General features: G+C 52.7%; 1 protein-coding gene across 2 annotated transcripts; it reads left to right on the top strand.

Annotated features, from left to right (window-relative positions):
* The first annotated feature begins 2,125 nt into the window (after window positions 1-2,125).
* Window positions 2,126-10,993, top strand: PI16 (peptidase inhibitor 16). Of its 2 annotated transcripts, none has more exons than XM_075055879.1 (6): window positions 2,126-2,473; window positions 4,965-5,183; window positions 5,722-5,831; window positions 6,636-6,724; window positions 7,179-9,176; window positions 9,545-10,993. In XM_075055879.1, exons 1-6 carry the CDS (start codon window positions 2,318-2,320, stop codon window positions 9,682-9,684), a joined length of 2,712 nt encoding a protein of 903 aa, XP_074911980.1. In that variant the 5' UTR covers window positions 2,126-2,317; the 3' UTR covers window positions 9,685-10,993. The 2 variants fall into 2 exon arrangements, with proteins under 2 accessions (XP_074911980.1, XP_074911979.1); XM_075055878.1 differs by having other exon boundaries at window positions 2,132-2,473; window positions 9,542-10,993.
* The last annotated feature ends 1,139 nt before the right edge of the window (window positions 10,994-12,132 follow it).

Below are 12,132 nucleotides of genomic sequence, written 5' to 3'. Positions count from 1 at the left end.
GTCAGAACACTTTTGTTTGGAAAATGTCAAACAAAACACTTTGGAAAATGTTTTGACAGTTTTAGCCTGGTTCCCTAAAAAATGTTGATGCAACAGCACTGCCTTCCTTTCTTCCCGATAACAAACTCTGTCCTTCCTTCACAATTCAGCTTATTTCAGCTAACCTTTGAGGGGTAGAAGACAATAAGCTCCTCCAGCGTTCATAAAAACAGGCCAGTAGAGGAGAAAAAGATCCCGCTACTACCCAGACAATGCATTAGCCTTGTTAGACACCAGAGAAGCCACGCTGAAGACCCTCAAAACGTGAGTCAGTAGAAAACCAGGCTTGGCTGCTTCTGCAGCGCAGAGTTGTGCCTTTCTGGAGCCCACCGGCCTCGAGCCAGACCCTGCACACCCCATCAGGTGTCGGCGTGCAGCTCCCGTCTCCTGTGCCGAGACTGCTGGCTCCCCAGGGATGCGCTGGACAGGCTGTTCCTTGAGTGAGCAGAAGTAAAGCTGCATTCCTCATGTGCTTACCTAATGCCGGCTGGACATGAGCTTGTCAGCTCTAGGGTGGGGCTTGGACCTCGTGGTGTTAATCTTGATGCTTCAGACGTTGGCTCCAGAAAGAGCTGTTGGGGCAGGTTGGGGAGTTGAGAAATGGCCCTGCACCCCCTTTGCCAGCAGCCCCGCCTGACCTTGCCAAATGCATTGGCTGTTACACACATTTCCCCATGAGCCACGTTCCCTGAGGGTGAGTCCTCTAGGGCTCTTTTCTCTTCCCCACGAGCCCTGTGTGTCCCATTTTCCTTAATACTTGTTGCTCTGCTATCTCCTGCAAGGCTTAGTCAGGATGCTTTAGTGCCGGGGGCTACGTGGAACTTGGCCCTTCATCTCTGCATCATGTTTGCAGAGACCACTATGTGCGTTGGGGTCTTCTCAGTGCTGCCTTGCTCCTTGTAAGCCAGGCCCCAGCAAGCTGGCCCACAGGAGTTGGAGCCAGTGTTGATCCTTTCTAATTGTTTCTCCAGGTCTCTGGAGATGCAGCAGCAGAGCTTTTGAGGTGTCTCGTGATGGAGACGGGTTTGCCTTGACCCAGATTCCTGTCCTGCAGTTCACCTTAGCAATAAATGGGAACCTCTGGTTTGACCAGATGAGTTGAAGATAGCCTGTTGAGATGTTAGCCTCAGACCCTGCTTACAGAAATTTTTGGACTACTGAGAGCACGGTAGACCCTGGACCTGATGAAGGAGAAGGTAATATGCAGAGGTAAGAGATTTGCAGGGGCAGTATGAGAGCTATTGTGGCGAGAGGTGATCAGTGTGGTCCAAAGCAAAAGGGCAAATGGCAAAGCATTGCCTGGGGAGCCAGGAGGGGAGAGGGGGGAGGCAGAGCCAACAGCGTGTGATTAACTTGGCTCTGCTAGCCAGAGCTGCCCACCCGCTGATCCTTTCTAATAGCCTGTGATCCCCAAAGGCAGCTCCTGGAGCAGAGCCGGGGTGGTTGCACAATCACAGATGGGGAGGAAGAGGCTGGAGGGTCTCTGCCAGACTGTCTCTGTGGCGGTGCGATTCGGGACACCTGATGTTGAGCCCTCCAGGCGTCTGCCTGGGGAGGGAGCGCAGCCTGTCCCTGCAGAGCTAATGGCTGGTTATTCCACCCAGCCCTGAAGGCAGCTATAGTCAACTCCCCTTTTGGGGGCAATTTCAGTTCTATAGCCTGTTCTTCCTCTCCTGATGGCACAGGGAAGGGGCATCAGCCCTCTGCTTACACCACCACCACCCCCCCAGCAGGCTGGGGGAGCCCTGGGGGGGCCGTTCCTCAGCTGCACACTGCTTTCCCCCAACACAGCCAGTGCACAGGCACAAGTCTGGACGAGGGGGACTCTGACTCCTGGCTGGGAAGTTGCTAGTGCGTTCCAGGGACAGCCCTTTCTGTAAAACAGGGCTTTGCTGGTTGCTTAGGGATTATTTTTATAGTTTAGGAGAAAAGGGACGGGAGGTAGAAGAGAGGACCCATAACTTGAGGGTTAAGGGGATGTCTGAGGTTTGGAGCAGCAGAGGCTTGGATGAAAATGTCAATCCAGGGATTACGATTCAGGCACAGGGTCTGTCTCGGGGAGTGGACCCTGCGTGCTCATTGGCACCAGCCGTACTGCTGCTTCTCCATCAAGGCCGATATGTGAGATGGGTGTGTACAGCGTGGCTCCGAAACTCTGCTCTAATAAAGAAATACATTTCCTCCCCAATCTTCAAGCTGTTGGGTGTTCCTTGCTTTTGGGAGGTGCTTTAAATCTGACTGCCAGAGCCGTGGGCTGCTAAGAGCAGAAGCTGGCTGCATGATGCTGAGCTCAGGTCTTCCTCCTGTTTTCCTGTTGCTCACAGCACTGGAGCTGAGCTGGTCCCTGACTGATGAAGAAAAGAAGATAATCTTGGATGAGCATAATAAATACCGCTCCCAAGTCTCTCCTCCTGCTATGGATATGCTGAAGATGGTAAGTGGCTTTGATTGCAGGGGAATGTCAGGGTGTTTGTGTAGTGCAAGCCTTGATCTTAATGCTAGGAGGGATAGGGGTTTTCTTTGGGGGAGGCAGAGCAATTCTTGTGTAGGGCTTCAACTAGGTATCAACAGAGGGGTTCCCTAAATTGCGTCTAAAGAGATGAGTTTCCTTTCACTGAGAGAGTTGTCTTTGATTGTTTCTGGAAGTTCCTAAGTGTGATCTGAGTCCCCTGATGCTCTGCGTGAGAGCGATGCAGATCTCACTGACATGAGGGCCCGCTGGAGCTCCTTGTGATGGGGAGGAAAGGCAGGTGAGACATTGCCATGAGCAAGTGCCCCAGGCTGGAGGGGGAATCCTGCTGCGTGGGGCATCGCCGGGTGCATTTTATTTGCCTTTGCAGGTGAATGGGCTTTTATCTGTAGGAGGGAATGTCAACTTCAAACATGTCCACCAGGTCATTCAGTTATTTGGGCTTTCCATTGCTCTGCTAATCCCCACCATGACTTGTGTATGGCTGTCCTGGAGGTGAGGGATCCCCCATTTTGTTTGGGGAAACTGAGTCAAGTGCCCACCGGCACATATGGCTGCAGTGGGAGCAAAAACAAGCTCTTGAGCTGGTGCTGCTTTTTGTTTTATTTAGACCCTTGATTTGATTAAAATTTGGCTATCACATTTTATGTTGCACCACATGTGATTTTTCTCACTGTTTGCAACGTGCCTGGAGGAGGAGGACAACTGTTTATCATGGATAGTTGGAGTGCTTTCCTCTTTCGGTCACAATGTGCTCGGAGGAGAATTCTCTGTCTGGCCCAAAAGTTGCCCACGCTGAATTAAACCTTTGTGGGATGATAAATGGGAGCTTACTGGGCAAATGAGACAAAAAGCTATGTTCAGGTATAGGAGGTCTGACTAGTGACTTCAGACTCAAAGGGGACAGAGCCAGAACCCTAAGCACCATGATCCCACAGACACCCACCAGAGCAAGACACAGAAAATTCAGAGAATAAGGGCTTTGGAGCCAAAGTCTTAGAGAAAGCCTGAGGGAAACAGACTCGCAGGGTCCTTAAGTCAGCAGCAATTCTGAACAAGTGACTGCTGCTCCCAGCTGAAGCTTTGATTGCAGATTGTGTGCTTTGAGATACTCCTCTTCGCAGAGTTGCTCTATTTCTGCTTAAACATACAGGACCTGCTTGCAGTCCAGAGCCAAAGGCTTTTTTTTGTTGAAGCACAACAAATGTTTAGCTTACAGCAGCCCTTTTCCATGAGATCTCTGTCCTCGCCTCCCTCCCGGGACGTTTGCTTGGGCTGTCCTTGTCTCCAAGTTCACCTGCTGCCGTGGCAGCGTGCCCGCCTGAGGTCACCCCACGCTTCTGTTTGGGATACAGATCTGGTTGCTGTGGAAATAGTTAGGTGATGGGGGGGGGGATACATAGCCTAAAGCCACTTTTCTTTTTTAATGAGGCAAATCCTGCAGGTGCAAGTTCCTTTTTATAGAGCCCAGCTCCGTGCCAGAGGGAGAGGAGAGTGCACTCCCCAAACTGGGTTTCCAGCCATCGCTCTCAGCCTGGCTTGGGGCCATGGTGGGAGGTCAACCAGCTATTTCAGTGTTTCCTTCCCCCCAGTCCCTCAGTGCTGCCACGCAGGGGCCCGTCCACATCCCCTCGACACCCCGACGGTGACATGCCCTGCATCAGGGCCATGCCCTGTCCCCCTTCAGATCCAGCCCTGGCTCCAGCCGGGTAGGTCCCCCCTTAGGACCCGCTGTTTGCTGGGCTGCCTTCCAGCCTGCTGCAGAAGCAAAGCTGCTGTCTCCATCAAATGGCGCAAGGACGGTCCAAACAGCTGCGGCGCAGGATTCCTTGTGTGCCTCCTGCAAGAAAACCTCTCCTCCTCCTCCTGCATATCAATGTGGCTGGTGGGGGACGGTGGGCCGGTGGGCTCAGCTGGCGGCGGGGCTGCTGCTGCTCTGGAGGGGGGTCTTGGCAGGCAGCCGGCCGGCCGCGTCTCAGATCCAGGCGAACAGATGAGGTTTCCCAGGAGCGTGTGCTCCCGGGCTCTGTGCAGCTGCCGGGGGAGATGTGTCCCGCTCTCCTCTCATCCCCACCCTGGTCAAAGAGGGATGTCCCCAGGCCCCCTTCTGCGTGACCCGGGGTGAGTTTCCTCCCTTCCTCCATCCGACTTCACGTTTTCTCCACACTGAGTTGAGGATGCCCCATGATGATGTTAGAAATGCTCTGGGCAAGGTTGTGAGAGTTGTGCTGATGCACTGACCTTCCCCTGTTTGACCTATAAGCTAAGGTCTGGTTTGTGCTGGGACTTGCTGTGGAGCTCCCCTCTTCTGAGGACTTTGTTGAATAGGGATTTGAATTTTACTCATGAATGGAGAAATTGTGGCCAGAGAGCCCAGGGTTCCTTGGTATGTGTGCTTGTGTACGTCAGAGAGCCCGGTGTCCCTCTCTGTATGCTGACGCCGAGCTCCTTTCAGAGCTGGGACACAGAGCTGGAGGCCTTTGCTCAAGCCTACGCAGAGAAGTGCATCTGGGACCACAACAAGGAGAGGGGCCGACGGGGGGAAAACCTCTTCGCTATGGCCCCAACTCTGGACTTAGAATTCGCCGTGGAAGACTGGAATGGGGAGGAGAAATACTACAACTTGACAACTTCCACGTGTGTGCCTGGCCAGATGTGTGGCCATTATACCCAGGTACCAGGCTGCTGGGGTGAAGGGATGGGGCTGTTGAGAAAGGAGCTGTACCAGAGCCCCAGCTCCTCCCAAAGTATTTGCAAAGGGATGGGGAACCAGGTAGGAATCACAATGATACGGAGGACCTGGGCATGGTACCAGCCTTTTGGAGAAGACCTTTCTTAAACACGCTCTGCAGCCCTGTTTGGCTACTCAGCAGAGCTGGGTGCCAGCTTGTCTTAGCCAGAGATAGGAGGTCGGAGTGTTTCTTCACAGCTTGGGTGGGAGCAGGGAGAAGCAGAGATGGTGGTGGTAAATATGAGGATGGATGGATGAAGGCTTCCAGGACCAAAGCAGAGATGGTGATGCTCTACCTGGATGGACTATATGGGAGGAAAGCTGTGGCACTTGGATATGTGGGCTGCAGCCCTAGGCTGGGAAGGTGGCCCAGACAGGGGCAAGGGGCAGCATCCTGAATGCTAAAGCAACATGGGGATATGGAATCTGGGCATCTGCCTTCCTCCTGTCACCTCACTTTCAGCCCTGGTCTTTGCCTTAGGTGGTCTGGGCAAGCACGCATCAGATCGGCTGTGGGGCAAAGTTTTGCGAGAAGATTGAAGGAATCGAAACAGAGGACATGTACCTGCTTGTTTGCAACTATTACCCACCGTAAGTCCCATGCCTTGCATGGCTTGGTGCATCTTGATGGGGTTTCTGTGCTGGAAATGTCCTTCCTTCGGTCCCTATAGCAGAGCAGGATTTGGTCTTGTTCAGAAATAACAGCAAAGCGATTCCAAGAAAGGCCTTTGTTATCTTGGGTTGGTCACAAAGGAAGGAAGGGTTGTCTGGTGATCCTTGCCCGTGATTGCGACTGCTGAGGTCTGGTTCAGCTCCTGGCACAGACCCGGGGAGGGACCTCCCCCATGAGAGCTGCCCAAGGCTGATGTCGCAGTAGCTGGGGCTACGAACGGCAGCTCCCTGCTCTGTGCCTGGTTCTTCACCGACGGCAGCAGCAGTTGCCTGGGGTGGAGAAGCACGTTTGCACCAGCAGGAAGGGTTGGACATGGGAGGAGAGGTGGGTGCTTACTTGCAAAGGCCTGGGACTAGCCTTGGGGACTACTTGCTTGGAGCTGGTGAGACCAACAAGAGGGACTGGTCACTGCAGACATTTATAGGGGTCTTGAGCAGAAGAGACACAAAATTACATATCCAGATGCCCATTGACTGCTCTATTCTAAGGGGTGGTGAAGGATCTCATCCATGGAGCTGTCTCCTCTGGTTTTAGCAGCCTTGGGGTCAGGCCGTTGAGTAAACGGCACTGACAGTCTGTGGCAGGAGACCAAGACCTGTTTTTTACATTAATGCTGAGTTTTGCCTTGGCTGGGATATTCCAGTTGAATCAGACCCCCTCTTTGGGATGGGTGTCTCCCCCTGTCCTCACTCCTTGTTTTTCTTGGCGTCTTCTGCTTCCAGGGGTAATATGAAAGGCCGAAAGCCATACAAGGAAGGACCCTCATGTTCGCAGTGTCCTGAGGGCAGAGTCTGTGTCAACTCCTTGTGTGGTAAGTGAAGCAAAGCAGCACGTGTTCCTTGACGGGCTATTGGGACTCAGACCCCTGGGTTGGGGTCCAAGCTCTGAACCCTCCTGGAGCTATCAGGAAGCCCTGGACCAGCAGTTCCAGGGCTGGACCATGAGACATCAGGTGCAATGGCAGCCCCTAAAACAGGTCAGCTGCCTCAAGATGAGGAGGATCGGACAAGGACTTCGTACCCCCTTAGCCAGCAATTGTTGCCCCATGAGGATGCCCCAATCCCAAGGGGCAGGAGGTGGTGTGAGGGAGATGAGATGTCTCCAGGTTGGGAACCCCAGAGTGGGGGATGGCCCAGAGTGACCTGAGAGGGGTCAGCTGCTGCTTCACCCCCCAGCTGATTTCTGCTGGCCCTGCTCAATGCAGGGGATCTGTTGAGGTCAGCTGACCCTAGCCCTAACCCATGGCACTTTTCGTCTCTTACCAGAACCCACTGTAGAAGAGACCACTCCAGCCCCTGTGACAACAAAGGCAAGCCCATCCACCCCAACCACAACCATGCCAAAACCCACAACCACAGCCAAACCAGAACCCACAACACCAGTGCCCACCAAAACCACAGCCAAACCAGAACCCACAACACCAGTGCCCACCACAGCCAAGCCAAGACCCACAACCACACTTCCAGCCACAACCACAGCCAAGCCACCACCCACAACCATGCTCCCAACCACAGCCACAGCCAAGCCAAAACCCACAATCACACTCCCAACCACAACCACGCTCCCAACCACAGCCACAGCCAAGCCAAAACCCACAACCACACTCCCAACCACAGCCAAGCCACCAACCACAACCACACTCCCGACCACAACCACAGCCAAGCCACCAACCACAACCACACTCCTGACCACAACCACAGCCAAGCCACCACCCACAACCATGCTCCCAACCACAGCCAAATCACCCACAACCACGCTCCCAACCACAACCACAGCCAAGCCACCCACAACCACACTCCCGACCACAACCACAGCCAAGCCACCACCTACAGCCATGCTCCCAACCACAGCCAAGCCAAAACCTGCAACACTAGCACCCATCACAATGACAGCCAAGCCAAAACCTGCCACCACACTTCCAACGACAACCCCAGCCAAGCCAAAACCCACAACACCAGCAGCTACAACAGCCATGGCCAAGCCAAAACCTACCATGCCAGCACTCAGCACTAGTACTGCCAGGCCAAAGCCCACCATGCTAAAAACCACAACACCAAAACTCACCACAACCACCACTACAGCCAAGCCACCACCCACCACACCAAAACCCACCACAACCACCACTACAGCTAAGCCACCACCCACCACACCAAAACTCACCACAACCACCACTACAGCCAAGCCACCACCCACCACACCAAAACCCACCACAACCACCACTACAGCCAAGCCACCACCCACCACACCAAAACCCACCACAACCACCACTACAGCTAAGCCACCACCCACCACACCAAAACTTACCACAACCACCACTACAGCCAAGCCACCACCCACCACACCAAAACCCACCACAACTACCACTACCACCAAGTCAACACACACTGCAACCACCACAACAGCCAAGCTAGTACCCACCACACCAAAATCCACCACAACTATGGCCAAGCCAAAACCCACCACACCAAAACCCACCACAACTATAGCCAAGCCAAAACCCACCACACCAAAACCCACCACAACTATAGCCAAGCCAAAACCCACCACAACCACCACTACGGCCAAGCCAGCACCCACCACACCAAAACCCACCACAACCACCACTACGGCCAAGCCAGCACCCACCACACCAAAACCCACCACAACTGTAGCTAAGCCAAAACCTGCCACAGCTACAGCCAAGCCAACACCCACCACACCAACATCTACCACCGCTACAGCCAAGCCAACACCTGCTGCTGCAACATCAGCAAAGCCAAAACTTGGCACTACAACACCAGCACCTACCACAGCAGCAAAGACACAACCAAAAACTGCCACAACCACAAAGCCAGAACCCACTGAAACAGAAAGACCCAATCCTACTGAGGCAACTGGGCTAACTCTTTCCTTTGAGCCCACATTAGATGTGGATTACACAGTATCTCCAGAAGTAGAGGTAGACACTGGAGAGCCTGTTAGCCCCTTAACTACAGAGGATCCGGCCTTATTAGGAAGCATGGGCACAACCTTCAGCCCCAAATCAGTCCCAGAAACAAAGAAAGGTGTGAAAGAGGACAGGAAAGAGAAATCGGCCTTTTCCAGTCCACCTCCATCCCTCAGCCAAATTGTTCCAGAGATCAAGTTAGGTTTCAATAAAGCTGAGCTCATAACCCCCTCAAAGTCAGTGGTTTTCAGCCCTGAAGAGCCTACCTTCTTGCGCTTAACATCATCTTCCAAAGAAAAAAAAGGGCAGAGCCCTGCTTTCCAGACCTCCCTCTCAGGTAAGGTAATTGTGGAGTCTGTCCTGGCATGGACACACAGATGTTCAGTGATCCCCAAGCAGCATGGAGAGCGCTTGGGAGGAACCAGTATCAGACTGGTCCTCTGGATCCTCCTCTCATATGTGGCACCAACCCTTTTCCTCACTCTTTCCTCTAACACTGAAAGGGGCTGGTTGGATGTCTCGTTCGTGAAGCATGGTTTTGTTTACAGCCTGCTCCCCACTAACTCACCAGCTGTGTCATGCCTTCGCTGGATCGGTGCACCGCTGCCTCGCACCTTGTGGTGTCTTGGATCTGCATGAGTGGGAGTTTCTCTTTTGTCCAGATCTTCCGCAGTAACTCCAGGTTTTCTTCTCTTCTGCCAGCAGGTTCCCCGGACACTGAAGAACCGGAGACAAACTCAGACCAGACAAGCATGGATCAGCCCACGGCTGGAGCCCCCAGTACCTGCCTGGGGCTTTCACTCTTCCTCCTACCCAGTGTCATCCTGGTGGGCCTTCTGCTTTGAATGGTCTTTCTCAGCTGTCCCTGCACCAGTCACCAAGGCTTTCTTCAGCATTGGTTGTTCCACAACCCTGGTAGGCTTGGGAGACACCATGGACAATTCAGGTTGACACACTCTCTTCTTATGCTGCCTTATCTGCTCCAGCCCCGACGAGCCAGGGGCAGCTGGCAGTCCCATGGGAACTTGGTCCCCTTCCTGAGAGACCCAAGGGCAGGAGGGTGTCTGCCATAATGCTGGTGACCTTGGACCCTTCTCCTTTCTTCCCAGCCAGCCTGGGCTTCTGTTCCATTTCCAAACTGGAAGTGATGAGCTCTCCCACGCACCTGTGTGGCTGGCAGGCCCTGCCGCACCATGTCACCAGGGAAAGCAGAATGACTTGGAAACCCAAGTGGCGATGAGACATGGTCGTTGGTTTTGGTGTTTGTCTGTAGATGAGACATGGTAGTTGGGTTTGGTGTTTGTCAGGATGAGTTTCCAACAAAAATGCTCTTTTCCCCTCCTAATGTGTCTTTTTGTCTCAATTTTGAAGAAGTGTCATCTCTTCCCTTCTTGTCCGAAAAGAGTGGCTTTTTTTTTTTTTTTTGTCCACAGGAGAGGATTTCTATTTCCTTCCTGTTTCTGGTATAGCTATGGCCAGTACTACCCAGATGTACTCTTTTCTCCTCCTCACAACTCTGCAACCCTTGCCTCCCTCTCTTCTGCTCTCTGTTGCATGTACCCATTCCACAGTTAGTCCATTGCCATGACTTTATTTTACGCGTGTGCCTGCACCTGTGTGCATGCACAGAAGAAAAACCTTCAGCGCTGAAGAGGAGTTACCAGCTCCTTCATACAGCTTTCTTCTGCATGGCTTCCTTCTTTGCATAACTTAAGTGTATTTGAATTTAGATACAGATCCCAGTTGACATATATTTTGCGTGTGGTGGAACCTGGTCCTGGAGAAACAAGTCATCACCTGTGCTGGTACCATTTGAGCTCAAGAGAGCCAAACAAATTATGTTAGAGGTTACCGGTGGTTCCAGGACTTGTTGCAGGACCACTTTCGCTGTCTGGGACACTGTGTGTTTTATTCCCCCATGTCTCTGCTCCCTTCACCCGAGGATTCCCAGTAAGGTGTCTTAAATATGTGACAAGCTTTGCGGACTGGTGGAAGGGACTAGGAGATACAGTCCCTTCTCTGGTTGTTGCATCCTTTGATTTCTTAAACAGATGAAGTGGAGAATGACCTGAAGGCCAATATTTGCGTCCTCCCCCCATAATGCTGTGTCCTGTGCATCCCCAGAGCACGCACTGAATAAATCCTGTTGTGAAAGTCTGTTGTGGGGCGTGCGGTGTCTTGCTGGGGGATCTGGAGGCCAGGGGCCTGCTTATTATATCTGTAAAATGCTCTTGATTCTGTGCTTAGGTAGAATTGCTAAAAGACAACGTGGCTCCTGGGGGTGCTGAAGGTTTTTATTGGCTTTCCGAAAGCATCTGGGTGCTGGTTTTTGCAAGGTTGCAACTTAATATTTTTAAGCCTGTGTAAAAGCAGCAGAAGGAGGAGATTGAGGATGACGTAGGGAATGTTCCCCAAGCACCCAGCTGAGTGCAAAGCAAAAATGTGTCCCCACCAGGAATTTTTGGGCAAGGAAAGCAAGAGGAAGAGAGCTTGGAGCAAAAAAAGACATCAAAACTGAGGCTGGAGCGCTTCTGGTTCCCTCTTTCGAGAGGCTCAGCAGCCAGCCTCTCCCACCCCCCAAACACACACTTTTTCATCTTTGCAGCAAAGAAAGAAGTTAAATACAAGAGCGTGTCCCCAGATCCCATGTTTCTGCAGCATTTTCACTGCAGAACATCACCCAGCTGCAAGCAGCATGTGGGGAAAGGGCCTCACGAGGCATAAACTCACAGCACAGGAGCAATGCTGGGATCAGACCTTCGCTTTTTCCTTTTCTCCATCCTTCTGCCCCTGCTTTGCTTGGCGAGGCTGCTCGGCTGCTCTGTGTTTCCCTTCTCCCTGAAATCCTGCAGCAGGAGCCCAGCAGGACCAGCTCTCTTACAGGAAACCAGCTGCCTGTGGGGTTTTTTTAGGTCACGGTCCCTGCTAGCCCTGCTAAATGGTGACCGGCAGATGGCAGTGGGAGAGACACTGCAGAGAACTGGGCAGCTCTGAACTCGCTACGCAGAACCCTACAGAGAGTTCAGTGCTTTATTTAATCACAAGCATCAGATGTAGTTAAGAATCAGATTAAAAATAACCTCCCGCCCAGGTGCTGTGGCTGCTGTACACTCTCGTTGCAGGCTGAGCTCCTGCTGCCGAGTTGTTTTCGGGGAAAAAAAGCCAGCCTTGGGTTAGGGACAGATGATTGAAATAGAGCTGGAGCGGCTGGTGTTTGGCTGTTGTAAGGGGTGAGGGTTCAGGCAAGGATGGAGCTGGGAGAGCATTTCAGGACCACGACTGTTTTTGCATCT

The sequence above is a fragment of the Buteo buteo genome, chromosome 23 (assembly GCF_964188355.1).
Source record: "Buteo buteo chromosome 23, bButBut1.hap1.1, whole genome shotgun sequence".
NCBI lineage: Eukaryota > Metazoa > Chordata > Aves > Accipitriformes > Accipitridae > Buteo > Buteo buteo.
This window is presented reverse-complemented; position numbering and strand designations above follow the sequence as displayed.

Excerpts from the sequence above, each read along its gene's own strand:
- PI16 (XM_075055878.1), top strand. The coding sequence starts at position 2,318 with ATGATGCTGAGCTCAGGTCTTCCTCCTGTTTTCCTGTTGCTCACAGCA. Across the intron at positions 2,474-4,964 it reads CTATGGATATGCTGAAGATG|AGCTGGGACACAGAGCTGGA; the intron begins GTAAGTGGCTTT and ends AGCTCCTTTCAG. Across the intron at positions 5,184-5,721 it reads TGTGTGGCCATTATACCCAG|GTGGTCTGGGCAAGCACGCA; the intron begins GTACCAGGCTGC and ends TCTTTGCCTTAG.